This window comes from Ambystoma mexicanum, chromosome 3q (assembly GCF_040938575.1).
Source record: "Ambystoma mexicanum isolate Mex_15411 chromosome 3q, UKY_AmexF1_1, whole genome shotgun sequence".
NCBI lineage: Eukaryota > Metazoa > Chordata > Amphibia > Caudata > Ambystomatidae > Ambystoma > Ambystoma mexicanum.
Window position 1 is genome coordinate 872,976,285 of NC_090926.1, and position 27,736 is coordinate 873,004,020.

The window sequence follows — 27,736 nt, forward strand, 5'->3', positions numbered from 1 at the left end:
GCACTGTTGGGAGGGGATCTGAGGGGGATGGGCACACATATGATGGAGGGTTCTGTGACAATGGCTGCATTGGTATGTGCTAATAGGCTCTCCGACCAGTCAATAACCCCAGTTAATGTCCCCTACCCTTCTGATGGGTCATCGCCTGTGACCCTACCCATGAGTGCATAGAAGGCCAGCTGGCCCCACTATAACACCAGGCCATTCAGCAGTGCAAGAGGCCCGTGGGGTAGTGCAGGAGTGACTGCTGAAGGTTGTAGAGCAGGCACTGAGCTGGTGAGGGTTGAGCATCTGTTTGCATGACGTCATTGTCTCCAACCATGGAAAGCCTGCCAGGATGCCTTGGAAAGTATGGGTTAAATCGTCAGAAGTACTGTTTTTATGAATAACGTATTGCATTAGAAGCCCTGGGTGTCTGGCTTGCAATGTTAGGGCGGCTCTTATTCTTGTCCAAGTTAAGCTGGTGAGAAGCAGAAGCGGCTGTAAGGTCTTTCTGGGATTTCTAAGGAATCGCACACGCTTTACTAAAGGCTGTTTTAAGATTTGCTGAGGCCGTCAATGCCTCAAACGTGGATATATCCGTTTAGAAATTGAGTTCATAAGACTCTCGACACTGAGGGTGAATGTGTTCATGAGAGGGGGGCCTTACTGGGAAGATTGGGGTACGCTGTGCACTGTTGACCGCAGTTATTACCCTTGAGTGATTAAATGCAACATTTACATTGGAACAGAGACTGTCCAGTGGGGAGGCACTCTGCACAGAACTGTAAACTGATATAAATACCCACAAAGGGAAATTGGGGGAAGGGGAGTTTTTTGGGGGGTGGGGGTTGTGTATGTGTAGTGTGTGTGTGAAGGGAGGGGATGGGTTAAAGTGTGTTTGCTTCTCTGCTGGTGTGAATGAGGGTGAATGCGTGGGGCTGGGAAGGCGGGTCGGCAGAAAATGAAAAGGGTGGGATTAGGGAGCATGGGAGTGAGGGGGGGTTCAACATTCTATATTGCGTCATTTTAAAAGCCAGACAAAGTCGGCTGAAATAAATCTGCATTTTTTGTGTTCAGCCTTAAAAAATGCAGTAACATCATCAAATTATACTTTCATCTGCATTTTGTGTCATTTGATCAAATCAAAATTAAGCTGCAGCATTCTACTGTTATGAGCAACATGGATGGGGGAGGCTTGAGTGACACAAACCTGTGTTAAACCGGTTCTATTAGAACACGTCATTTTGATACCTCTCACGTCTAAATACTGTAATAGGTGGTATCAAAATAAACAGTGCTCCATTTATTGATATTTGCTGGATTAGCAAATCTGCTCTGCCAGGATTGCAAACAGCAGGCTGGCACCATGTTTGAGGCAAGTACATGCAGCGAGTGCACCCTAAGTTTACATGAATGTTGGAGTTATAGTATCACTCCAACATACTAACTGATGTGTTGGGGCACGTGCCACCCCCGCCATGGTGGCCCTCTGGCTCAGGTGCAGCATGCGAGCAAGAACCAGGAAGAACTTACTGGCTCTTCTGCATGCACAGAGGGCCACCATGTCGCAGCCTCAGCCTCAGCCTCAACACGTGTGGGAAGGCACAGGAGTGCCCTGTAGCACCCCAGCCTGCATCTCCAACGGGCCATGAAAGGCTGGCGTAGCAAAATGCCCTCAGCCTGGCATGGCACATTGGGCATGCATGCTAGGGTACTCGACTTTCAGAGGGGAACCACATTTCCGTGTATAGATGAAGCCATCCCAGGAACACTGTCTCAGGTGCCTGCTGCAGCTGAGGGTGTGTTCATGGATTTATAACTGGGCTTGCTTGGCTGCTCCATAAGTGATGGTGGGTTAACACCCTGTCACTCATTAGGGGCGTCTGGTGGGCACAGCATATGGCGGAAAGTTGGCAGAAAGTTGGAGTGTTATGTCCAGTAAAGTGGGGTCCATGAGCGCAGAAAAGTGGGAACAGGATGTAGAGTAAAACGGGAGTGTATGTTAAGGACAGGGAAGTTCGAATCTGACAGAAACTCAAAGCCATGAAAAAAGGAAACTGAGGCACGTGGAGGCAAGTAGAATTGTATGTGGAGGAAAGTGGAAGTCTAGAATGACGCAAAGTGGAAGTTGCGTCTCGGGAGGATAGCTCAGCGGCAACACGCTCGGCTTGGAAGCAAGACGACACGGACCAGCGCTTACAAACCTCTGGGTCAGCGGTGGCTCCTGAAATCTGTGTCTTCTTTCAAGGCCATTACCTCCCTTGCCCCATTTATGTACTGTCGCGTGCACCCACGTGATGTCCCTTTGCCCTTTAGGGACTTCACATCTTCGTCACATTCTGCAGGTTTTTTAAATATTGCTATATGGATTTATATATTTGTGAGGTTGCTGTGTTATGCATTTTTACCAATTAGACCGGGGCTGAGAAGATATAGGGCCAAGTGCCTGAATTGCAGACTAGGCTCAAATCTCAGCTGCGGCCCTGCGGGGCTTAACTAAAGTGTGTACCATTAGGCAAATCATGTTCTTGAAACCTCAATTCTGTAGAAGTGAGTGATCTACAGTGTATGCTTCTCGAAAAAGCCAGACTCACCGTATAACATATATGATAATGATGTCCATTCATTTGCATATAGCAAAGCTCCTTGTCCTTTGGCTTACTTATGGCTATTGCCTGTAATGCGACTATGATGCATGCACTAGACGAGTATCAACGGCTGACCTCACCCCCTGTGATGTCCTTTGCTGTATTTTCACTATTGGGGATGTCGGTGACTCTGCACATCTTGTGTGCCCAGGGCCTCACAAATCCCACACCTGGCCAGTGGCCCTGCTACACTGAATGATTCCTGTGTCTAACAGATGTAAATGATATGATAGGTTATTTATAACGCGCTTAATACCAGAAGGTATTAAGCGCGGACCTGGGAATCGAACCTGTGGTGCTCCGTGTCATTCTGCTTCAATAGCGAGCATGTTGCTGCTGAGCTATTCCCCCTAAACAAATGTCAATGAATCGAAGGGTACAAGGAGGTAGGAGACAATGACCTTCAAGGTTGTTTTGAGACTTCTGTACCCCAACATCGAGTCCCTTTGAATTAATCATGGTGTTGAGTCAAATACCAAAGCTCTCAGGAATTTTTTATGCATACACCATAGTACCAGCTATTCTCAATACAAGCTGCTGTAAAAAACACCATCACACTTGCACACGTAAGAATAGTGTACCACCATTAATATGTAAAACCGAATGTTTTTTTTCATATTTCGGTAGGTTTTTTGGACAGTAAATTGCACATTTTGTAGGCCATTTTTCCAAAAATTTTGCAGGGGGGAGAAAACTGCACCCCCCTTGGTGGGGGGAGGCTCGCACGCTTCGCACGCTCGCTACCAAATTCGCCCTGGGAAATTTACGCCCCACCACCTTTCAAACTCACCAGCCGCCACTGGCCCAGAGGTAGTGGAGGGAGAAGCGGGAAGAGGAGGAGAGGACGAGAGTGTGGACAGGATGTCCTGGGTTTTAGAGATGAAATGAGAAGCCATGGCTGTGCAGAAGGCCTGGGAAGGGACAGGAGAGGTAGAGACTGCAGCAGGATTGGCCAGCTCCTTGAAGATTTTAAAGAGTTCGGCCGAGTTGCTCGACGCCCAGAGACGCAGGCTTGAATGTGGGCTCTCTTCTTAGTACGGACAGAGGTGCCAGCCATGTCCTCTCAGCCACCCTACACTTTCATTTAAGGGTGACGAGGTCAGAGTCGTACCAAGAGTTTCACTTTGCTTTGGGCTTCAAGCAGATCCTCATGACGGGGGCAAGAATATCGAGAGTATCAGAGATAGAGGAGTTGCTCTTGGAAAGGGCTGTGTCAGGATGTGAGTCAGCCAGAGCTGGATGATGTCGAGAGAAGGTGACAGCAAACGCCTCAACTGACATACGCTTCATGGGCCGGATGGCTGAAAAGGTAGGTGGCAGTGCAAGAGTTGGCTTGGTCTGATGGGTAGAGAGAGAGAGATGGGAGGAAAGGAGAAAGTGACCACTCCAGGGGAGAGGAGTGGTGAGAGGGTTAGAGAGAGGAGGTCTGGGAAGATGAGAACATCCAGAGTCGGGCCAGAGGGAAAAATAGAAAGAGAGAGAGTCGCAGTGGTTGCAAAAGAGTTCAGAGGAGGGATAGGAAGCATCCAGAAGGATGTTGAGGTCTCCAAGGAGGAGGATTTGAGTGGTTGAGGCCAGGAGGGAGGAGGAGAGGTCAGCCCACTCCGAGGGGAAAGAGGTAGTCTGACCAGGTGGCCGTTAAATAGTAGCAATGGTGAGAGAGTGGCCAGGAGAGAGAGAAAAACCCGGGCGACAAGGCATTCTAAAGAGGAGTAGGCCTGCAAAGGAATCACAGAGGCAGGAATCCACTCTGGGAAGATCAAGCCTACACACCCACCGGGACGATTGGATATGGGTGCGGAGAGGATCTTGTAGCCATCAGGGAGAGTGTCAAAGCTTGTGAAAGAGCTGGTTGTGAACCATGTCTCGGTGAGACCAAAGACATCAAGGTTGAGTTCTTCCAGGAGGTGGCAGATGTCAGAAGAGTGTTTCACGGCAGAGCGAGAGTTGAGAGTGGCAGTATGGAGAAGGTTGCCAACCTTGAAAGACTTCCTGGGAGGGGTACAAATCAGAGGTACGTCCTGCAGAGGTGTAGAAGGAGCCCGAGGGGGGGTCACAGGTGGAAGGAGGACAGGGCAAGGTAGCCAAGGAGGAGGCAGAGGTGGGAGGCGAAGAGCCGGAGAAGAGAGAGAAGGCACAACAGGAGAAGTATGGAAGGAAAGAAGTTCATGAGGCGTGGGAAGCGTCTATCGAAGAGGAGCAGGTTGGCCTAAAGACCATGGACCAGGACGGTGCCATTCAGGTAGACGTTAACAATGACCTTAGAAGGGTGGAAGGGAACCAGGAAGGCCTCCCACTGGGTGCCACCATTAATGGGAGAAGAGAAAGGAGAGAGCACAGAGACCATATGAGGAGTCCATAGGTCTGGCGAAGGAACGACAAAGAGTATGTTGGTGAGGGTCTGTCTGGAGGAAGCACTGGTATAGGTATCAGTGATAGGGAGACCAGGGTTAGAGACCAAGATGTCCTTTTTAAACCTCTTCCTACCAGACTTAGTGAGCAGGCACTCCAGTATGCGCATGATAGCAGTTTGATAAAATAAACACAGCTCAGGCACATGAGCGATGATGCGCTCTAAAACAATGCTTGGCCCAAGTGGGCTTACCGGATAATGGTCTGCTTCTGGTGAGACATGTGGGATCAGCCACTTTGAGGAGCAGATTACGCACTGCAGCCCCAGTGTCTGGATGTCCCGGGGAAGTGAACATAAAAGAACAATTATATAAATATAATTATAAGTAGCGCAGTACATCCATATATAATTATAAGTAGCGCAGTACATCCAGTGTCTGGATGTCCCGGGGAAGTGAACATAAAAGAACAATTATATAAATATAATTATAAGTAGCGCAGTATTGTGATTTGCGGTCTGTGTGTCAGCTTGTGCCTCCATGGGGTCTTAGTCATGAGTCTTCAACATGTATTGTTGGAAATGCCACATTTTCAGAGATTTGCGAAATTGGAGAATTGTGGGGGCATTCTGAGCCAAAACTGGGATTGAGTTCTAGAGAGTGGATGATTGACAAGAGAAGGATTGGTTATGGATGTTCTCTTTGCGGATGAGTTGTGATTTGAGCCGGTTGGTCAATTTGCTGCACGAGGTGTGTATGCCACCAGATATGTGGAGTTTAGCCGCCAGGTATGTTCATGTGCTACTGGAGACTGCTTTGTAGAAGATGCATGCAGTCTTGAACAGTATGCTAGCTTGGAGAGGATGCCAATGTAGATTGAATAGAATGTTGGTGATTCAGTCAAATTTACAAGCAACCCGTATCAAAACGTGCTGCAACGTGGCGGACTGCTTTTAGAGGAGGCAAATAAGAGGCTGGAAGCCTTGTTAGGAGTCCCTTTTCCCTATCGATGTGCAAGACCACAAGGCCCTGCACTACGTCCGGAAGTCCTGCAGTGGGATGAAGGGTTTGATTTTGCAAAGGGTGAAGATTTGAAGCCAGGCCGTTTGGACCTTCTTGGCTATGTGTTTCTGAAAGCACAGGCTGTGACCAATAAGGATTCCGCTGAATCCAAATGTAGCGGATCAAATCCTACTAGGCACATATTATTGAGCCATTCTTGGAGAGATGTTTAGCAGGGGTGCCAATGAGGACAAATTCTGTCTGGGAGACGTTAGGTTTGAGGTAGGCAGTTGAAATCCAGGACTGGATGATGGCTAGGTAATCGCAGAAACGACTGATGGCCTGTGGGCTTTTTACACTCCTATAAATATAAGTATCGTCCGCAGATTGGTGGAAGGCTTTATTTGGATCTTTGAGGAGTGTTCCCAGAGTCACCATTTAAAGGTTAAAAAGAATCAGATGATGGAGCTTTGGGGGACTCCGCAGAAGATTGGGAGTCAGTTAGAATGCAAAGCGTTCATATGAAAGGCCTGGTGTCTGGCCAAAAGGTAGGAGGTAAACCAATTCTGAACAGCGCCAGAGAATCCTATCCTGTCAGCGAAGAGGATGAGAAGGATGATGTGATCACCTGTGTCAAATGCAGATGAGCAGTCAAGGAGAACGAGGAGGCATGAGTCGCGCATATTCATGATTTGGAAGGCATCATCCACCACCCGCATGGTGGCTATCTCAATGCTACACTTGGGACAGGAACCCAGATTGATAGTCGTTTAGGTGGTGCAGTGGTTAGATTCTGGCGAGTAGTTGTGTAGCAACTAGTTTTTCCAAGATTTTGACAATAATGTGAGGTTTGTAATTGGCCGTTTGTTAGCGAGATCATGTAGATCTAAGGTCGTTTTTTTCCAAAGAGTTTGTATGGGACCAGTCTTGAGGCTGTCCGGGACTGACTTCTGTGAAAGAGGCCTCAATGATGCTGAGGAGTGCATTAGCGCCAGGCACATAAATTGTTTAATGATGGAGGCCAGTATGATATTGTCTGAGTAAGAAGTAGGTTTGAGGAAGGCGTTTGTTGTTAGGTTGTCTGGGGAAGAGAGAGGGGAGAAGTAGGTCTAGATAGGTAGTGTGCGTGCTGGCGTGCAGGTGGGCTAATGCTGAGGGAGGTTAATTTGATGATCTGACTGATATTGTCTATATTTACAACATTCAGTCACATTTTTCAGAGTAGCTGGCACCTCAGGGTCAGGTCAGGGATTGGTACAATGCTTTATTACTTCAAAGAGGGCTTTACTCCTGTACCGAGGCAGCCACGATGGTGGAGTAGAAAGCAGCTTTGGCCTCGGTAAACAGAATCCTATAGTTGGCGCTGGTTGGTGAGATCTTCAGGCATCCAATTTTTGCACCACCTTTTATTTTATTGTTCATCTATAACGCGCTTATTACCAGCAAGTGGTTTCTAAGTGCAGGATTGCGATTCAAACCAGTGTTGTGCTGCGTTGTCTTGCTTCCAAGAGAAACACGTTGCCCCTGATTTATCCTTCCGCCCGCTCTAGGGGCTTTCATTGAGCATTTGCTGAAGGCGAGCTTGGGGGGGGGGGAGTGGTTGCCAAGAATCAAATGGTTTGATCCTAGCATAGTTTGTAGAGGGGCATAAGTGTCCACCAGTTTCATATTAGAGGTGTTGAATAATTCTATGCGGTCTGAGGCATTCCGTGGAGTGAGGAGGTCTGAGAAGTTTGCTTCATGCTTACTGACTGGAAAGGTTTTGAATGAGCGGCGCTAAGTGAAGGGGTGTTTAGCCTAAACTGTCTGCTACATGGTCAAGTGGGTGATCGACATTGGGATGGAAAAGTGGTCATACTAGTTGAGAGGAATAGGATCTGCGCAGGTGATGGGGGGGGGATGAAGTAAATACTACGGGCGTCATTACAAATTTGAAGGAATTCTGGTGGTAAATTCGGCAGAATACGGACAAACATATTTACGTTACCGCCACCTGGTATGGCGGAATTACCGCTGGATTACAAATTGTAGTACAACATCGTCAGTCCCCATTTATGCAGTCAATAGGACCCCATGGGTAGTTTGGCAGAATTACTACTGGCGGTAAACAAGCTTATCCTGGGACAGGGACTGATGAATAAATAAATGCAAATGCCCACAGCCCACACTTCAATTACAATAAGTAATCACTTCACTTAATTTACACCATCACTTCATATGATAATGTTTCACTATTGCAAAGGTCATATCTTAATTATTTTGCTATGGTTCATTCACCACCTATTTCCCCTGGTTGAATAGCGATAAAACTTTCCTTTACAAAGATATTACTAAAAGGAAAACATGAGCATTTACCTTCAGCTTAAAATTCTCTAGTTTCTGTCGAAAAAGGAAAGGATTTCCACCCTCAGCATGATTTAAAAAGGCCTGTGTCCAGTCCTCACAGAATTTGTTGCTGCCTATTAAAGCAATTTTTGAAAAGAAAAAATTATGGGAGGTTATAAATATCTTGCGCTGAACGTTATGAAATGGATGAACAAACTACATAAGTGAAGAAAAACAATGTACAATACAGAAATAAGAGGATATAAATAGCTGCCATCACGTCTGTGTAGAATTAAAGTGAATTATAAAGCAAATTATAATATAATTAGTCCAATGCAAAGGGAAAAAGTCAAATGCTGTGTTCTCGTTACTATTTTGATGTTGTACTTAAACTTTTTTACATTTCATCCTAAATTTATTGAGTTACACTTCACACTACCTCCGCTTACCGCACTATCAAACATTCCACCACGGTATCTGCTTAATCACTAATAATCTAACAATTACATCAATCCATTTCCAGACCTCCAAACCACATTCAAAATCAGCTTCAAAATGTACAGTGGGTTTTGAAATCACTGGGTACAGGTATCCCAAGAGCTAATCCCCTTAATGATCCTACCAAACAGGACTGCCCATGTTGTGTCAGAAGCAATTGTTTTCTTTGGAATAATGTAATGATATGTAATGAAGTGCTCCACATGATACAAATAATCGTGACAAAGTGACCAACAGAAAATATGAAACAACATCTCAAATTTAACAGGTTATAAAAACACTGCAGGTTGGATTGTAATCAGCCTAGATGCCTAATGGTTTTCAACTGCAACTCAATATTGTCCTCAATTTGTAAAGTGTCAGGACGGCAAACTCCAGGTGGAAGGGCACATTTAAAGGAATAACCATCCTTGCCAGGATTCTCGAATCTAAAACACACTGCCTCAAGAGTTAGAGCACCTAGCAGCTCATTTCTTGTCTCAACTCACTCTCTTAGGGGTGTAGTGCCCAGCTCCCTCATTTACGTCTCAGTCCTATGGATATAGTGCCCAGCACGCTTCTTGACCTTTACAGACAAGTAGATCTTTGGCACAGTCATTCTCATTCTATAGCTGCAGGTCACCTTCCTGGACTCTTGATATGAGGTGAAACTCCTAACAAGTGTTTCTTTCCCTGTACCTTATAGTTTTTGTTAGGCTGTGTTATTTCAACTCCACTGCACAAAGTTGTTCTTCTAGGCTATTGCTTCCATCCTCAACAGGTTCTTGGTTTCCTCCTTCCAAGGATTGACTACATCCTTGGAGGTTTGTATCAGCTTGATCTCCTTTGGTGCTGGTCTCAAGTCAGTGTCTGGGATATAGCCCTCTGCAATCTTGTGGCTTGCTTCCAAATCCAGCTCCTTATTTATTAATTCTCTTACTAGCATCACCTTCATGACTGACCCCCTCTCTGTCTCACTGAGAAATTGTAAAGAGCTACTCATTATCTAATAGCTGCCCTAAATGGTTCCTTTCTTGCCTCTCTTGGCTCGAGGTAACCTTGCCTGTGTCCCCCATGGCTAGTTTAATGGGTTGTCTGTGTTTTGGTAAGGTGTCTTGAATGCGGCTATTGAATCTTCCTCTCACTGCAACAGGTTGAGCTAATTTGCCTATTGGCCGTGACTAAGCATCGAACGACCCAGTACAGAATTTTACACTCAGGATTACTTGACTTTCTGCGTGGCTCCTATGGGGAACCCTAGTACAAAGAAGAGTTTACAAAGAAAGAAACGCACCAGTTTAAAAATGAATACAGCACGAAAAATGACACGTGTGAGGGAATGTGCAATGTTTGGAGTCCATCTATACAATAAGTGTATATCTCCAAAGTAAAGTAACCGATAAAGCCAAGAAAATAAGTCCCTACAGTTACCAGAAAGAAACCAGCAACTTTTATTAAAACGGTAAACTGCCCAATCTGAGATGAAAAACAATGCATGTCACAGGAGAGGCAAAAAAAAGAAACAAAGTACTTATAGTCTTATGGGCTGATCAAATAGTTGTCACGCATTGAAACCCTTGTGTATTGGAGTGCTACGAATAAAATATCATATATCGTATCAGATTGGATGCAACAGCTTTAAGCAACAGCTGTCATACATGTGAGTTATGCAATGAATTAAAAGTCAAAATGAGCTAGATATTATCTTCACTGTTTGTACAAAAGAAGGGAGTGAGTATTGGAAATCTGTGAAACAAACAATTGGTGCTAATATTTTGCTGGTTACATAACTATGCTCTCTCAGTTTCTGAGCCATTGTAACCTCTGGATATTAATCATGGCTAAATAGTAATTTGTTTATAGTAATGATATGATAACTATGTTAATTGAACCTAATACTGACTACTATTCTTGTTACAAAAGCTTGGACAAAAATCAATAAAAATTGCAGAATGGAAAAAATATAAAGAAGAGGAAGATGCATTCTTCCCTTTTATCACTTATAGGCTAAAAAGAAACTTTCTTCAGTGCGCTGGCGGCAGTTCTGAGAGAAAGTGACAAAAGTTTGATGGCTTTCTTGTGCACATTTATTTGCCCAAGACTTGCATATACCTGGATAAATGGCACCATTTGACACAGTGATATCACAAAGCAGGAGGTACATTTGATCTTGACTGGTTTATTTATTTAAGAGGAGCTCTAAAGATCTTGGGATAGAAAATTCACTAAAAGCAGTAGGATTCCAATTTTTGACTGGTAAGAATCCCACTAAAGGCATTCTGAGTGTAAGACAAGAGCTCTGACAGATACTCAATGTGCAATAGTAAATGTGCACACACCCTGGCGCTCAACAGATCTATTTTCTCTTGTGCAAAGGTTTTCCAAAATTCATAAACACCATGTTAGGTTTCAAGAGAGTAACAATAATAGTTACATTCGCATATGCTCTGATCTCAATCAGTTGTACTGAGTTGCTTTTCCTCCAGACACGTTAACTTTATTGAAGCAGAAACAAAATTGGCCATTGCAAGCACGCCCTGGGGTGGCATCAACAGACCTCACTGACGGGCTACTCCTCCACACAACCCTAGAAATATATCTAAGTATTATTGTTGCCTACTGGTCTGCACCGCTCCCCACAAACCCCATTGCCACACCACTTCCCATGCACAATACAAACCCCAAAACCCATGCACTTGCTGTTTAAGGGCACGTCCAGTGCAGTGCACTGAAAGTGCAAGTTTCAACTTCTTCCTACACTTTTATTTTAAAATGAAACTGTTCCGGACCGGTTTCTTTTTAAAATAAAAGTATAGGAACGGTAAAACTTATTTAAAAGAAGTATAGGAGCACTGCTCCCGACGGCTCCCGCCCACTTCGACCACGGGTTGCACCACTGCTTTGGTGTGAACCTCCTGCTCTTTATCTTAAGTGGGCAGTAAACTGGAATAATGTTTCTTGCCTTGTTGATACTGGAGTGTCATGCTCAAGTTTCAGGGCCTCTGAATTTCCATATGTCACCTGTTCAAACTAAGTGGTAAACGCAGAAGTTATTGGGGCTCAACGCATACCTCATACAGTTACATGACACAACCTATGATGCCACTTTGGGTCATGTTTCTGAGCATCATGGATTTCTATTGCACCCTTCTGCGCCAGTGAATTTATTACGATTGAATCTGTTGTGGAAAATGGGCTGTACTATCTATTGTTCCCTTGATGGTATTTAGTCGGATGTTCTGATACATAGAGAATTGGCATTTTTGGCAGTATTGCAAGTGTCTCTAAAGTTGACAAAGGCACCACAGAACAACACTCTTGTTGAATCAGGGACTGTTGAGCCAAGTTCCTCCACATTGTGGAGCACGCATGCAAATGAAGCGGGACGCATATTAAATGTGGAATCAGTACTATCACTCTGAACCCACCCAAACTTGTTCCGTGTATCCCACAGTACCATATTTCATAAGACGGTATGAAACCAGTCACTGAGTCCCTGCTTAAGCAATCAATTATTGCTCCTACCCGCAGCCCCTGTAACATTCCTATTTTACCTGTCAAAAATCTGGGAAGGAAACATCAATTTGTACACGACCTTTGTGCTGTTAATGTAACAGTTCTGCCTGTTTTCCATGATGTTCCCAACCCTGCAATCATATTATTTTACATTGCTGCAACTGCTGCACACTTCACAGTAGTGGATCTGTGGTTTGCCTTCTTTTCTATACTTGTGCATCCTGCCGGTCAGTATTGATTACCTTTTATTTACCACAGGGATATGTGGAAAGTCTGACACTCTTTTCCCAGATTTGAAAACAATATCTTGACCCGCTGGTATTCAAAGGGGAGTCCACTTTAATGCAGTACACTAATGACTTCCTAATAGCATCTACCCTATTGAAAGCATGCAAACAAGATTCTCTTGATGCATTGATAGCTTGTGCTCTTGAGGGACACATAGCCTCTAAAGAAAATCTCCAATTGTATCAAACCCGAGTCCATTATCTTGATCACAATCTCTCGGCTAGTTAGAATGAACTAATGTACTGTAACAAATTTAGGGAATTCATTCCTTCTTCCCAGGCGGGAGCCAGCCCCTTGAGGCTAGGGAGGTGATTTGGCTTAACAGAACGTTTCCAAGGGGTTGCAAAACCGGGACTTCACTGAGAGTGGGATATAGAGGGCCACAGAGGAAGGGTACAGCTGTCCTAGGTGGCAGGCACAAGAAGGGTGGGCGGCGTCTAGCGAGTCAGGTGGCTCAAGGGTTGATGTGATGGCCTAGGTGCTGAGGCAGAGAGATAAGTTGAAGAGGTGGGTCTTGAGTTCTTTTCTGAATTGTAGGAGCGTGGGGGCGAGTCTGATGCTGACGGGGAGGAGGCTCCATATTCTTGGGGCGTAGGAAGAGAAGGTTTGTTTTCTGGTCCTTTGCAGCGGCGGATTTCAAGTCTGCACGTGTCCTGGCTTCTGGTCATGCGCTATCCGCCAGAGATGATGAGCTTTCTCCACAAGGTAGCTGCATGACTTGAAAGAGACTACCTTATAGAGGATGCAGCAAGGCTTGAAGGTGCTTCTAGGAACTGTGACAAGGAAGAGTAGGTGGGATAGTTGGAGACTGATGAGGAATAGTGAGGCGTGGTTAGTGGGGGACTATGACGAGGAAGAGTGAGTTGGTACCTTACGTGTTATAAACACAGAACTCCTTTTAAGGACAACTATAAATATGAACTTTTAAAAAATAATACTAAGATCGAGATCTACGAAAGTAGTGGGACGAGGAAGAGGGAAGTGCTGATATTAGAGCTAGATTAATTAACAGTCTCTCTACAAATGAGTAAACACTATTAATTGAACATTATTCACATGTAGTTTCGATCCCCCACCCAAAGCGAATTAAGAAGTTCTGACTTAATCAGACGATACTGAGACAAGGAAGAGTACATTGAACAACAATGCAGATCGAGAACCACATATTCACGCAATGAAATTAAAACTGCATCTTAATCTTCCAAATACTTTATTTTATGTGAAGGCAAAATGCAAACACCACAAAAAACATAGATAATTGCAGTCTCTTTTCGAAAAAGTTTAGTAGAAACAGAGCAAAAAAAAACACTACTTTGCTTAACTTCACGATTCAAACTTCAATGTGAGCAGCACTAAAATTTGTCATTCAACTCTCAAATCACGATTTGTCAGAATATTCATAAGGCAAAACAGAGATATAACCTTTGTAGAAGTAAGTATTTGCCACACCTCAACAACCAAATTGTCACTTAATATATTAAAAAATCCTTAATAGAAAAAGAATAAAAAACAGACTCATTTAATTTCAAATCACAATTCGTGGGTACCAAAAAACCTGCAAACGATTTGGCCTAATGGCAAGTGCACGGATTGAAATTCGAGAGCCGATTAGTTCATAGAATCACAGATCGCGAATCACATATATATTCTCCAGAAAACCTTACACTTTCTCATTGCTTTGGAGATAAAGTCAGGTAGTCAGAGTGCACATTTGACTGTCCTTTTTGGCCAAAGTGCACTGTTCCCTAACCAACTCTTTTCCCTGTGTTTTGTACTTTGTTTTCTGTTGGTTTATTTGTTTTGTATTCATTTTTGTTTTTTGTAGTCCCTTTTGTAAGGATGTATTGATCTTTTTTGTTTTAATTGTTTTTTTCTTTGGATTTTACTTTTTGATCATTTTTGGGAGATGATGACACAACATCCCAAGGAACACTCTAGCGATGAAGACTTCTACCTCGTCTCTGTCCCTGAAGACCCAGATGAGGTAAAATGGTTAGAGCAGCTAGCTCCACCTGTGAAGTACTGTTGCATGAGTTTCACACCTTCCCTCTGCAGGCAGTACCTTAAGGCGCCTAAAGGCACATCATTGTCAGAGGTCGAGAATGGACTGTGCGCATTTTGTTGCAAGGTACACAGGAGAGGATGCTCTTCAATTCCTACACAGTCTTTGCACCACAGCCTGAGTCAACCACCTGATTCATTACTACTGGCAACAAGTGGATGAACATTTCAGGAGCAGGTTCCAGCAACAGGCAAACCAGACATGCAATGCCAAAAGGCGCAGAAGAACATTTGTTTGGCGCCTATACAGCAGAAAGTGTTTCTAGGCACCACAAGACTAAGGGGGAAGGGGGAACAGAGGAGGATAAACAACAATAAACGGTCCTACTAGGCTTTGTGACATTCGGATCGTGCAAGTGCAGCAACCAGGAAGTGCAGGGGAGGGGCAGGTCAGGGTGAAGGTAGGTGAGGGAGGATGCAGGAGGGGCCCCAGGGGCTGGGTAAGTGTTAGGGTGAGCCTGGAGTGCAAGTGTGCAGGGGGACGGGAGAGGGTAACTAGTGTGAGAAGTGGGGGTGGACTAGAATCATTCTAGTCAGGAAAGGGTGTTCGAAGGCAAGTGCTGGTAAGAGGGTGTGGGGGTGTGCTGGGGCAGACAGGTCGAGGGAGTGCCTGGACCCTGTTTGACTCAGAAGGGACCAGGAAGCCAGTCGCCACAGCAGGCGGCGCATTAGCAAGGAAGGGGGAGAGGGAAGGATGAGAAGAAAAGTAAGGTCTTGAGATGCTTTCAGAACTTGAAGAGATCCGGCACAAGTCTGAGAGGGACAGGGAGGCCATATCAGAGGGAGACTCCTGCCGAAGAAAGATCTACCCCCCACTCTCTGCTTGGAGAAATATCTGGCATGTGGAAGGTTACAGCTAGAGCACTGAAGGACTCTAGCAGGGCGATATTTAGGGAGAGAAAGCCAGATGTAGCACGGTGCATGCTGCAGAGGGTCTTGAATTTGATCCTTGAAGCCACCGGGAGCCAGTAGAGAGATTTTAGGGATGTAGAGATGCAGTACCTGGGCTTGAGGTCAAGGATAAGTCCTGCAGTCGTATTCTGGATTAGGTGAAGAGGGCGGACGGAGGAAAGAGGCAGCTTGAGGAAGAGGCTGTTGCAGTATTGCAGCCTGGAGAGAACCAGAGCTCTAGAGACATTGGGTTTCTGGGGGAAGGGGAGGAAAGGGAGAATGCATCGGAGGAGGTGAATCTGAAAGTGAGCCTTCTTGGCAAGGTCAGCTATATGAGGTGAGAAGGAGAGCAGAGTCGAAGATGACACCCAGGTCTTTTGCCTCACAAGAGGGGGAGAGAATGGGGCCCACGGAGGGCTGCCAAAGAGTAAGGGGGTGGGGCAGGGGTTCCAATGAGAAGGATATCAGTCTTACTGGCATTAAGACAAAGATTTAGCAGCACACCATGCCTGAATAGCAGACCACAATCGGGAATGAGAGAGAAAGGAGAGGAGGTAGAGGAGGAGAGGAAGGAGAGAAGGTAGAGGAGTAGAGGATGGAAGCTTAAAGGAGAGCTGGGTGTCAACCACATAACACTGGAAGTGAGGAGAGAAGGTGGTGGGCAAGAGGGGTTAGTTAAATGTTAAAAAGCCATGGCGAGAACATAGAGCCCTGAGGGACACTACAGGCAGAGAGTAAGGTACAGGAGAGAAATGGGCCCATTTGAACCTGTCAGCCGATTCGAAAGGAAAGAGGTCAGCCAAGCTAGTGCCCGGTCTGTGATGCCCAAAGTATCACAGAGTCGATTTAAGAGGGTAGCATGATTGACGGTGTCAAAGGCAGAGGACAGATCAAGGAGCATGAGAACAGGAGAGTTGCAGTCGAGGTTAGAGAGCAACTCTTCACTGGTGTTCAGCAGAGCAGTTTCCGTGCCTCTGGCCGCTCTGAAGCCAGCGTGGTGGTTGTGGAGACAGCCAACAGATTCAGTCTGGTGGATTAGTTGGGAGATGACCAACTTCTCCAAATGTTTTCCCAAGAAGGGGGTTTAGGAGATAGGGCAGTAGTTACCTGGGCAGGAAGGGACCGCAGACGTCTTTTCTAGGAGGGGGTACACAAGGGAGTGTTTGAGAGGTGATGGGAAGGAGCCACTGCTGGCAAAAGAGTGATTGTAGAACTCGGTGAAAGAGGGAGCAAGGGTGGCATAATTGTCCATGATAGTTCTAGAGGGTCAGGGAAGCATCGGTTTGGAGTTGACTTTCATAGAGCAAACAATCTTAGTGACCTCATCCGGTGCTATTGGTGAGAAGGAGAGTAGGTGGGATAAAGTGAGAGCGGGGCCAAGGGAGGCCTAGGTGAAGGCGGAGGAGGAAGGGGAGTAGAGGAGTGCGAGGACAGGATGTAATGAGTTTTGGTTGTGACGTGGGAGGCCAAAGCCAAGCAGAGGGCCTGGGAAGGAAAAGGAGTACAGAATGCAGTAGGATTGGCAAGTTCCTAGCAGATTTTGAAGAGACTTCATCTGGTGCCAATGATGGGAGTTTTGCTTCTGCTGCGACTGCGTTGGACCCTCAAAGCCAACGCATGTCTCTCGTAGGTGCCATTTTCACATACAGGAAGTGTGTTTTACTCCCTTTTTCGGGTTTGTTTTTACCCAAATGTTAATTAAAAAACAAAAAATATAAAACTAGCATTGGCTGGAACTGTACATTTAGTGAATCCCCTGAAAATGGATGCACAAAAAACCAAGATGACGGGCTATGGCTTCCCCAAAATGTGTTAGGTGATTTCAGAAGACTGGGAGACAGAGGCACGGGTCTTTAACAAAAAAAAGAACTTTTGAAAGTGTTACCTCATTAGTTTGGAACGCAAGGGTTTTCAACAGTAATGATGATATTAAATAAAGCTCTCAATGAACAAAATATTATTGTTACAAGAAGTGCAGTTAAGAAATAGTTTTTGATGGCTATACACAAATAACAAGGGGGGTCCTGGGAGACTCTCTGCCAGACATGAGTCCTGGTTACAAGTGCCTTACCCAGAGTCTTTAGCTCACTATCTTTCACAGAGGAGAAATATCCCAAACACATAAGTTTTTGTCCAGTACCGAAATGCTAGACAATTCTCCTCTGAACAAGAGTACCAACAGCTCTTAAGGATATTTCTCCTTGTCCGAGTATTTTATTAGTTCTTGATATCGCTCTGTACAAAAACCTACTTTGAGAACCACGTAAAGGTAGAGTGATTCACGAATCAAAACGTTGACTAATTTTCCCTCTTACTCGTTCTCCCTCTTACTCATTCCTGTACATTACGAATCGAGAAGTCATGCGAGTTAGTGTAACCTCATGTCTATACACACTAAACAAAACAAATATTTTCACATAGTGTGTATTGTGAACTTGCGCATATAAATGATGTATATTTTTTACATTGCATATTCTTCTCGTTAGTCATTCCTTACAAACAAGAAATCATACAAAATCGAGCAGAGTTATCTCTGTCCAGACTACTACTTTTCTAACCTCAATACAAAGCCTGACTTCAAGAACCGCTCAAAACACAACACTGAATCGAGATGGATTCCTTGAGACCACATGAAAACCTCATCCAATCACAACAAAACACAATGTAACCAAGGCTCTGCCATGAACGCGTCTCAGTGGCACACTTTACATTCACTAAACAAACTTAAATAAAAAAGTTCTTGATCTCAATACACAAAGGTGGAACGTTAAATAACCTTTGTTGAGAAGCAAGGGCAAAAGTCTCAGGCCCCCAGGCGATTTTGGACGAGGCAGTTGTAGAAGAAGATGCTCTAGTGGAGCTGGGAGAACGGAGGGGGGAGAGGGCTCACTCAAAGAAGCCAGATAGTAGTGGAAACGTAGTGAATTGTAACATTACAATCACATGTGTACTGAAACACCATTTTAGAAACTAGACTTCATCTTGAAATTGAGGCCTAGTGCCACGGCTATGCTAGTTAATTTACATTCAGTCCCGAGGGTTTGAAGGGTGTGCATGTGTTCTTTGCTCGCAGCCCTGATAGCTTCGCAGAAGGTTTATTTCTTGAACACACACACAGTTTTTCATTGTGTCTTATGAAGAAGTGCATGCAACCCAGAAAGGCCAAGAGAGGGCTGGAATGGGTCTTTGAAGAGTTATCCCATGAAAAAATTGGAGTGAGGGCTTTAGGCCTTCAATGTCTATATCTGTGAATTATAGCGGCCCGAGATCTCCAAAGCCCAGGACACAAACATTTGAGTAGACTGACCAGCCCAAGACCCCAGGCCATAAAACTGTACAATAATCAATCGATCAGGAAGATCAGAGAGCAGGGGCAGGATGCCCCCACTATTAGTCCATCTGATTTCTGCTGCTAGGTGGGAAAGATGTGGAGGTGAAAACGAGTCTGTGAAAGGAGCACATAGTTTTGAGAAGTTATCACAACCTCAAAACTAGCAACCTCGCACATGTCCTTGAAACCAGAGTTGTGAAATTATGGACTTTGTAAATAATTGCCAATTACTGTCTTTTTACTTGATGACGGCAGAAGAAGATCCCCAACGTGGAAGAAGACGGACAGAAGATGCTGGGTCCAATCACATGGCATCCCATATGGAGCAGGCTATATGTGTATAGGGTCACCAACCAGAATCTTGGATTTCTAACCTATGGGATGTACGTCAGTTGTGACGCTGCGCATCTTTAAAAGCTATTGCTCATGCTGTTTTTGTCAGAGCGCTCTGTGGCAGCATATATCTTTGCTGACACGTACTTGTATGTTTAAGATTCTCCTTGTTCTCCTTGCAAGAAGTGTGCTGGGACTTTTTCCCCAGTGTGTTGTATTTTTTCTGGTGTGAGTGTTTGGGGGTTACTCTACAAATGTGGTGATCCCGACGTGATCCCATGTTGTCAGCAGAGATGGAGGATTCCAGGCCGCACATCTGGTGGGGCCGCGCCAACCTGCATCGACCAGTCTCAAGCGTGCAAACCGTAGTGGTGTACAGGAGTTGTTTTGACAGAATTGCGGTCTCCTCTTTGGAGCGGGGTGCGGCTCCTAGGACGGTGCCGGCTGACATTGGACCCCATGAAGGAGGAGCTTGGGTGAAAACGCTGATGTAAGTACACCTCTTGCGGATGAAAACAACAGAGATAGACGCTGAGAGGGAAGTTGGGGGAACAGGGAAAAGGTGTGTGTGGGGTTGTGTGCATTGAAGAGGAGGAGAGGAGGGTGTATGGTGGAATGGTGTATGACTGGGTTGAGTAGTTTGTAAAGATGTGTAACGACCGCAAGGCAGTTATATATCTTTTTTAATTATTATTTTAAGTAAATTGGGAGAAAAACAGAAGTGGGGTCCTTTCCTAGTTAGGTAAGAAGATGGAGTCATATTTTGAAATAAAATAATAGAATACAGAAGTAGGACTCCCGTATAATTAGTGTACTCAAATTCATGTGCCCAATATATCCCAGGAGGGCGAATAAGGTACAGTAGTGGCTGTTTTAGTTTATTGTTTTAGCTTGTTGTTTTAGTGTTTTAACATGTATTGTGCAAGCAGTGGGGGCCAAGGGAGGGCCTGTGGAAGAAGTAGTGTGGGTGTTGCATGTAGGACAAATGTGCGTGTGGGTGTGTGGAGTGACTGGGAAAGAAGGGGGCGACGGGGTAACGGGAGAGAAGGACTGGTAGGAATGCAAAGACAAACTATTTTATATATGATGTGACATTTTTGTATACAAGGCTTTCAATATGGGGGTAGCTACACCATTAAAGTATACGTTTAGCGCATTGCCGCTGTAGAACGATAAAATTGATCACAAGCAGTCGGCGGCGGAGACACAGGGAGGAATGTTCCGCCCAAGGTACGAATAATAAAAGGGATACTGGAACACATGTGCACATTTTTAACTGCCAAATATAAAGTTAAAAAGCTTCAAAGAACGAAAGAGATTTTAGAGTTATGGAAAAAGGAGCAGGACAGAGGACAATGATGAGTGTAAATCCCAATGTGATAGCAGCCCAGTCCCGATTGTAGGTAAAACAGCAACGTCTGAGGAAACACTGTCACCTCTGCCCACCGTAGGATGTTAACCAACCAGTCCCGCTACAGGATATACTAACCCAACGTATGTGTCCCCAACCGCCACAGCACCACCCCTATTTGTGTTACCGCCCCGATATCAAACGAGCACTAACGCTGCTGTACCAATGGATAGGAAACCATAGAACGAGTTAGAAGAAGCTTTAAAGGCAGTGCAGGCAGAATTAGCAAGGTTGAGGGCCCTCTGGGAAGAAGGGAGCAGATCGGGGTATGGACTAGATGAATGGAGTGCGAGAGACATTTTATTTAGATTAGACAGCACCGCGATTAAGGATGTGCACATTGAGAAGGAAGTGTGATGAACGGGGAGCAGGAAGCGTAGATTACGAGACAGTGAATTCAGATGGAGATACAAATAGGGAGTTGCAGGAGGACAAGTGGAACACAGTGGATGAATTGGAGGATGAAGACGAGGCACCAGCAGTTACCCCACGGGTAGAAAGCTTTTGGGTGCAGATTTGGGCAGGCAGTAGTGGCAAGGAAAAATGCAAGTGACAGCAAGAAGGCAAGGAGGGGAATGGGCACACAGTTGCCATTACTGCATAAAGACCCAGGTAGGGTACAGTATGTACCATGGGCCCAAATGGACAAAAACTACTTAATTAAACCACTCCCGTCCCTCACTATAGGTGCTGGGAAATGGATATATGCTTTCAAAAAACAAACGGCTAGAATCCCTTCAGCAGTGGGAGATATAAGCGGTTTGCGTGTAGCAATTGTGAGAGATCAGGCAGGGGCTGTTTGGGTTAAGGCTGGATATTCCGGAGTTAAAATAGACGATGATGTACATGATGGGGCGCACTTTAACCACATCAGGGTGGCAATATCCTGATACAGCAGATTTGCAGTCCATACTGCAGTATACAATGGGGGATGATGAAGACCCCGCTCAAAATATTTTGAAAGTACAAGAGATGAGGAGTGACAGGAAGCAGTGGGAGCAATCAGTTCTGCTTTTCTATTTCGTTATTAAAAGGGAATTGCCAAAAGAAGTACAAAAGGCTCTCGATAAGACTGTGGGTATAGAGGCGGGTATAGAGACGAAAGGGTGGGACGAAATACAAACTATTATTATACATCACTGTAAGCAAATCAAAAAAAGAGAGAAGGAAACAGCACAAAGGTTGCAGGCTGAGGAAGCAAAACTGGTAGAGAAATAAATGGCAAAAATAGCAGTTGAAGGGGAGGTAGTGGCATTTACTCAAATGGATGCAGTAAAGCAGGCAGTAGCGCGAACGGATGCAAGAATAGCAGCATTTTGGCCAGGCAGAGGGCAGTGGAATCGGCGATCTCAGTCGCAGTACCCTGAGTGGTACCAAAGAGGTCAACAGCAAGCAAGAAGGGGATTCAGTGTTGAGGATGTAGACAAAATGTTCATTTTGCGAGGGTGTGCAGAAATAGGATGGGATCGGGGTACAGTCCATACACTCCCGCATGCCCAATACAGCAGCAGCACTCCCCTGCACCCCCGATGCCTACGTTGATCCCATATGAAATACACCAAGCATATAATACAGCTGCCATCACGGCTCCCTCAGACAGAGTTGCCTGTCCCGCCCGGCGGCCCAAGGAAAGCTGCACCGACAACCCAATCATACAGCGCTCCAATACCCAGAAGCAATGCCGTCCCCAATGGGGCAGCAACACATTATTGGGGAATGAGTGTCCTGGGAGGCAATCCTTTCACGTTCCCAGGTACCAATACACATCCTGACTAGGACAGCCCACAGAAAGTTCTTGCATGCCCAGTCCTGTCTGTGACTAACAACCCAGATGAGGAACCCTTGGTGGGCGCTTAGATAGGAAATAAACAATTCATCTTTATGGTTGACACAGGTGCCACTAAATCGTGCATCAGTGACTACAACTTCCCGTTGTCAGGTGAAACTCTTGACACGCAGGGTTTATCTGGGGCTGCGGCAACGTTTCCTTTTACAAAGGAGGTAGCAATCAAAATAGTAGGGAAAATGGTGCGTGCAACTCTATTATATTCATAAACGTCACTAGTGAATTTGTTAGGGCGCAACCTCCTAAGCAAGTAAAACATGACCATCTCCTTTACAGGTTGAGGAATAATATTTGCTACTCGAGGAATGTGTGCTATGAGAGCAATGGTGATAATACATGCCGGAGATGGGGAGTTGCCCACGATATTGGTCTCTTACAGGGAGAGGCACCCGTATGAATCACACTTAAGCAAGGTGCAGTGTTGCCCCTAGTGAAACAATACCCACTGTCCAAAGAAGCAGAGGAGGAAATAAGAGATACCATTTCTGCACTCTTAAATAAGGGGATTATTGTGCCCTCCAACTCTCCAAGCAACACGCCCATACACCCGATAAAAAAGGGAAAGGGCACAAATTATGAATGGCCAAGAAAAGAACCTCATCTTTACAATAGTGCAATTTCTACGAAATGTATTAGAGCTGACGCATGGTCCTACTGAATCAGTAACTTAATCATCTCTAACAAAAACTGAACCCAAGTCTCATTTCAAGTCTTGATCGATAAATTAAATGTTTGTAATAAAAAAAAAAAGGGAAAGGGGTCAAGTTGGAAAATGATCCAGAATCTCCACCCCCTGAATGACATTGTACAGGCAGAATTTCTAGTAGTTCCTAATCCTGCAACCATTTTGTGTAGCATCCCAAAATAAGCTACACATTTTACTGGTGTGGACTTGAAGAATGACTTCTTTTCCATACCCTTGCACCCAGGCTCTCAATATCTCACAGTTTACGCATGGCAGAAAAAGGCACAAACACACAAGACCGCCAAAGAGATACTGTGAATCCCCTAGTATCTTTAACAGATTATTACATGCAGATTTGGGGAACATACTGGTACCCAGCACTATCATTCAATATGTGGACGACTTGCGAGTATGCAGTGACGATAAACAACAATGCTGGAGGGAATCTGTCACGTTTTTGCAGTTGCTAGCATAGAATACAAAAGGTACAAGGTAGACGAAGCAAAGTTGCAATACTGCATCTAGGAAGGTCTTTATTTGGGGCAATTAATATCTGTCCATGAAAGGAAAATAATACCACAGCGCGCTGTGCCACAAAGCCAAAAACTGTGAAATAAATGCAGACGTTTCTTGGATTGTGTAATTACTGCAAGGTGTGGATCTTGGATTACACCACATACACTTGGCCCCTGTTTTAAGAAGGCCACAAAGAATCGCAGAAGATAAACAATAAGATAACATGGACAGAGGACATGCTTACGAGCGTTAACAAACTGAAAGAGTGTTAGCAACCCCCGACTCCACTGAAGAGTTCTATTTGTTTTCTCATTCAAATGGTCAAATGATGACGGCAGTACTGACTCAGAAGAGCACAATGGGCCACTAGCCATTGGCCTATTGTAGCAGAGTGTTAGTCTCAGTAATGCAGAGACAGTTCTCTTGCGAACAAGCACTTGCTGCTGCTGCATTCGCAATAGAGAAGAGCTCCACAATTACCATGGGGTATTCTGTAACATTGTATGTGGTGCATGCAGTGTTTGCCATTCTTGAACGGTCTTAATCAACGTTGACCACCCAGCGAGCATCCGCGTATTAAGTAATTCTATCCAGCCCAAACATCCACATAGTATGGTGCAAGACAGTAAATCCTGCTGCTTTCCTGACAGAACCGTGTACTGAGGAAGACCTTGCTAGACATGACTGTGTAACATTTAAGGAGGACATACCAAAATCAAAAGACAGCGTACGTGAGGGAGGAAAGTGCTTTTCGTTGATGGGTCACCAACTATTGACCAGGGGACAGGCTTGAGGCATACTGGTGCAGCAATTTCTCCACCTAGTGGACAGTATGAGGTGGTGGTGCAAAAAAGGCTGCCCATGCATTACTCGGCTCAAGCAGCGGAGCTTATAGCAACTATTTATTCTGACTCTGCATACGTCACCACAACGGTGCACTCTGGACTTTCAAGGTGGAAAAGAAGAGGGTTCAGGAGGGCAGATGGGTTCCCAGTTCAACATGCAGTATTATTGGATACATTGATTGATGCTCTCTATGAGCCCTCCGCAATGGCGGTGGTTAAATGCACCGCCCATACCAATGACCCAGACGCAATTTCACTGGGCAACGCTGCCACAGACCCACGGCGGCGTATCTTCCTGTGCCTGTCATTTCAGAGTATCCAGTGGCATAGAGACACGAGTAGTTGTCGTCCAAGTACATTTCCCTTCTGCTAGCACAAATTATTGAACTACAAGGCCAAGCACCACAGGAGGAGAAAGAGTTGTGGCAGTAGAGAGGGTGTATGCAAACCCCTAGAGATGTGTTATGTGGCAAGATAGCACGGGTAAAGTTGTTATGCTGCGCTAATTGCTGCTGATTGTCTTTGACCAGTTGCACAATCCATCTCATTTGTCAAAACAACATATTGCTGCAGATATACAGGAGGCCTGGTTCGTGCCTAATCTACACAAAGTTCTTACTGATATGGTAATAAATTGCATCACATACCAAACATACAGCACTGGTCACACTCTGAGAACAATACGAGGTATACTGCCTCGCCCTACTGGGCTATTTCGGGAGCTCCCCATTGATTATGCAGACATGGGAGGGGGTGTAATGGGTGTAGTTCGTTGATTGTTGTGGTATGTCACTGTTCACCATGGTTTGAGACAGGTCCTTGTGCACATCCAGACGCTAAATGCGCAGCCACATATTTAGTGAGAGGTATTTTCCCATAGGTGTGTCTGTGATGTGCTGTGGTCAGATAATGGCACCCATTTCTTTAATGAACTCTTTAAGGAAATAACCGCGTTGCTAGGCATCAAGCATCGGGTGTGCACAATTTACCACTCCCAGGCCAACGGGATTGTGGAGAGGATCAATGGATTACTAAAAGCAAAACGCTCTAAGTTATGCACCACCCGTAAAAGAAACTGGGTGCACCGTCTCCCTCTTGCTTTATTCAGTTAACGTACGCAGCCCTGTAAGGATGGATCATCACTTATCACCACATGAGGCGGTAGAGGCCAGCAAATGCATATGCCCGCATCTCCAGTAAGGAGGGCATCTGATGCGCACAGAGCGGGGTCCATTCTGGGTGAGGAATTCAAGGATTATCTAACCGTTTTGACCAGATCCATCAAATGTATTTCTCAACAGATAGTACCACAGCGATCAGAAGAACCAACCAGCGCTGCAGCTACTCCGACTACACAGCCTCTTCAATTGTCACCAGGGGATTGGGTGTTCGTAAGGAACTTTGTGTGCAGGTGGAGTGAACATAGATACAATGGGCCTTTTTCTGTTGTCCATGCCACTCTGTTTGCGGTGAAGGTCCGGGAGCTGCGATATTGGGTCCACCTTTCTGATGTCCAAAGGGCTCCCGATGCTGCACCCCGCCGAACGAGCACAGCAATAGTTCATGAGTAGTTTCTATTACAATTGGACTTATGTTTGCAAGAATGTTTTTAGTAATGTTTTAGTATACTTTTATTATTTGGAGTTATGTGTTCTCTTTTTTACTTTGTTTGATTTTCTTATTTTGTTTATTTTTCTTTTTTCTCAGAATGTCAGTGAAATTGCTTATTGATGCACCTATTTCTACTGTACAATATGAAGCAAAGAAAAGGTCTCGTACTGCCATGTTTTTGTCCATGTATATGTGCGTGATGCATATCGCACTAAAACATTCTGTGTTTTTATGTTTGAATTATACCTGAGGGAGGTGCACCAGGGGCGGGGTGTACCTATCAGAATAACACAATATTGGGAATTCACACTAATACACCACCAAATGGGAATGTGATCATACATAAAGGTATTATCAGAAGTAAAGTCTTATGTGCCATATGTAAGAATGTTAAAGCGTCTTAAAAGACAAACTAGAAAGAAATATAACGAGTATAGAGGTTAAGGTTTTGGTATGATAGATGACATGCACCACCCAGAGATGAGTAACAGTTGGAGGTTTGTGGGGAAACAGAGGGTAAATGGGAGTTGCTATATTTGCTCCTTAATAACTGTCATGATCTCTGCTTCCAAAAGGTCAGGGTTTTCCCAACTCCCTTGGAAGCAGATCCATAACCCAGGTTCCAAGTGCCAACCAGTCCCAATTGGGACCTTTTGGACCCAGTCCTGGCGCCAGTGGCACCAGGCTCATAAATATGCCCAGTCCCAGCGCTGGAAGCGCCGGGCTCATAATGCTTGGGTGGACTTACCTGCAGCAGACCATGCTGCTTACTTGCCTGCCAGTTGAGCCTCTGATCCTCTTCTGTTTGGAACTACTTTTCCTGTTGGGTGGGGCAGGAGCCACTCCCTAGATTCAGAACACTGGAACTCTTCTGGAAGGCAGGAACTATTTTCTTACCAGGAACTCTTTTCTTACTTAGGCGTGGCTGTGGAAGGAGACACCTAAGCACTACAGGAGGCTATTTAAACCACACCCGGTGGATGAATCTTGCTTTGCGTTATTCTGCAACCTCTGCAGCAGAACGCTCATCGTGTCTTCTGCATCCGGTCCTGGGCCTAAGGAAAAAGGCTTACCATCATGAATCCAGTCTTCAGCAACACCTATAAAGACAAGAAAGAACAGGTTAGCATTCCGGCATCTGAAAGGCAAAGGCTTACCATCCTGAATCCAGTCTTCAGCAACACCTATAAAGACAAGAAAGAACAGGTTAGCATTCCGGCATCTGAAAGGCAAAGGCTTACCTACTCTTCGGCGCTGCATCCCGCATCTGAAAGACAAAACAAGGTGCGTTTAAAGACATTGGGGAACTTTAATACTCACGTGCCATGACTCCTTTCCACATCTAATCCAGTGGGTATTCCGGCACCCTGCAGCCGCTCCGAACTCGTACCTGCAAAATAAAAAGACAGTTAGAGCGCATAGTGAAGCAGGCAACAAGCGCTTACTTACGTGCTTCCAGGCGCTTCTATTCATCACACGGACTCCATCTTCAACTCACTTCAGCCTGTCATCCGCCATCGCCGGAACCCTGCAAAACAAGAGACATCATTACTAAAGACTTTAAAGACATTTGAATGACTCGAAACTTACCGTTCGTGCAGTAAACGACGGACAGCA

The 27,736-nt window shown here is 45.1% G+C and overlaps 1 protein-coding gene across 1 annotated transcript in view; it reads right to left on the bottom strand.

The window, feature by feature from the left end:
- The window catches only part of C3QH17orf75 (chromosome 3q C17orf75 homolog), a 717,668-nt gene that overhangs the window by 91,655 nt on the left and 598,277 nt on the right, over nt 1–27,736 (bottom strand). Inside the window, exon 9 of the mRNA XM_069654978.1 lies at nt 8,339–8,442. Within this exon, the coding sequence (XP_069511079.1) occupies nt 8,339–8,442 (104 nt within the window). The remainder of the gene's footprint in view (nt 1–8,338; nt 8,443–27,736) is intronic.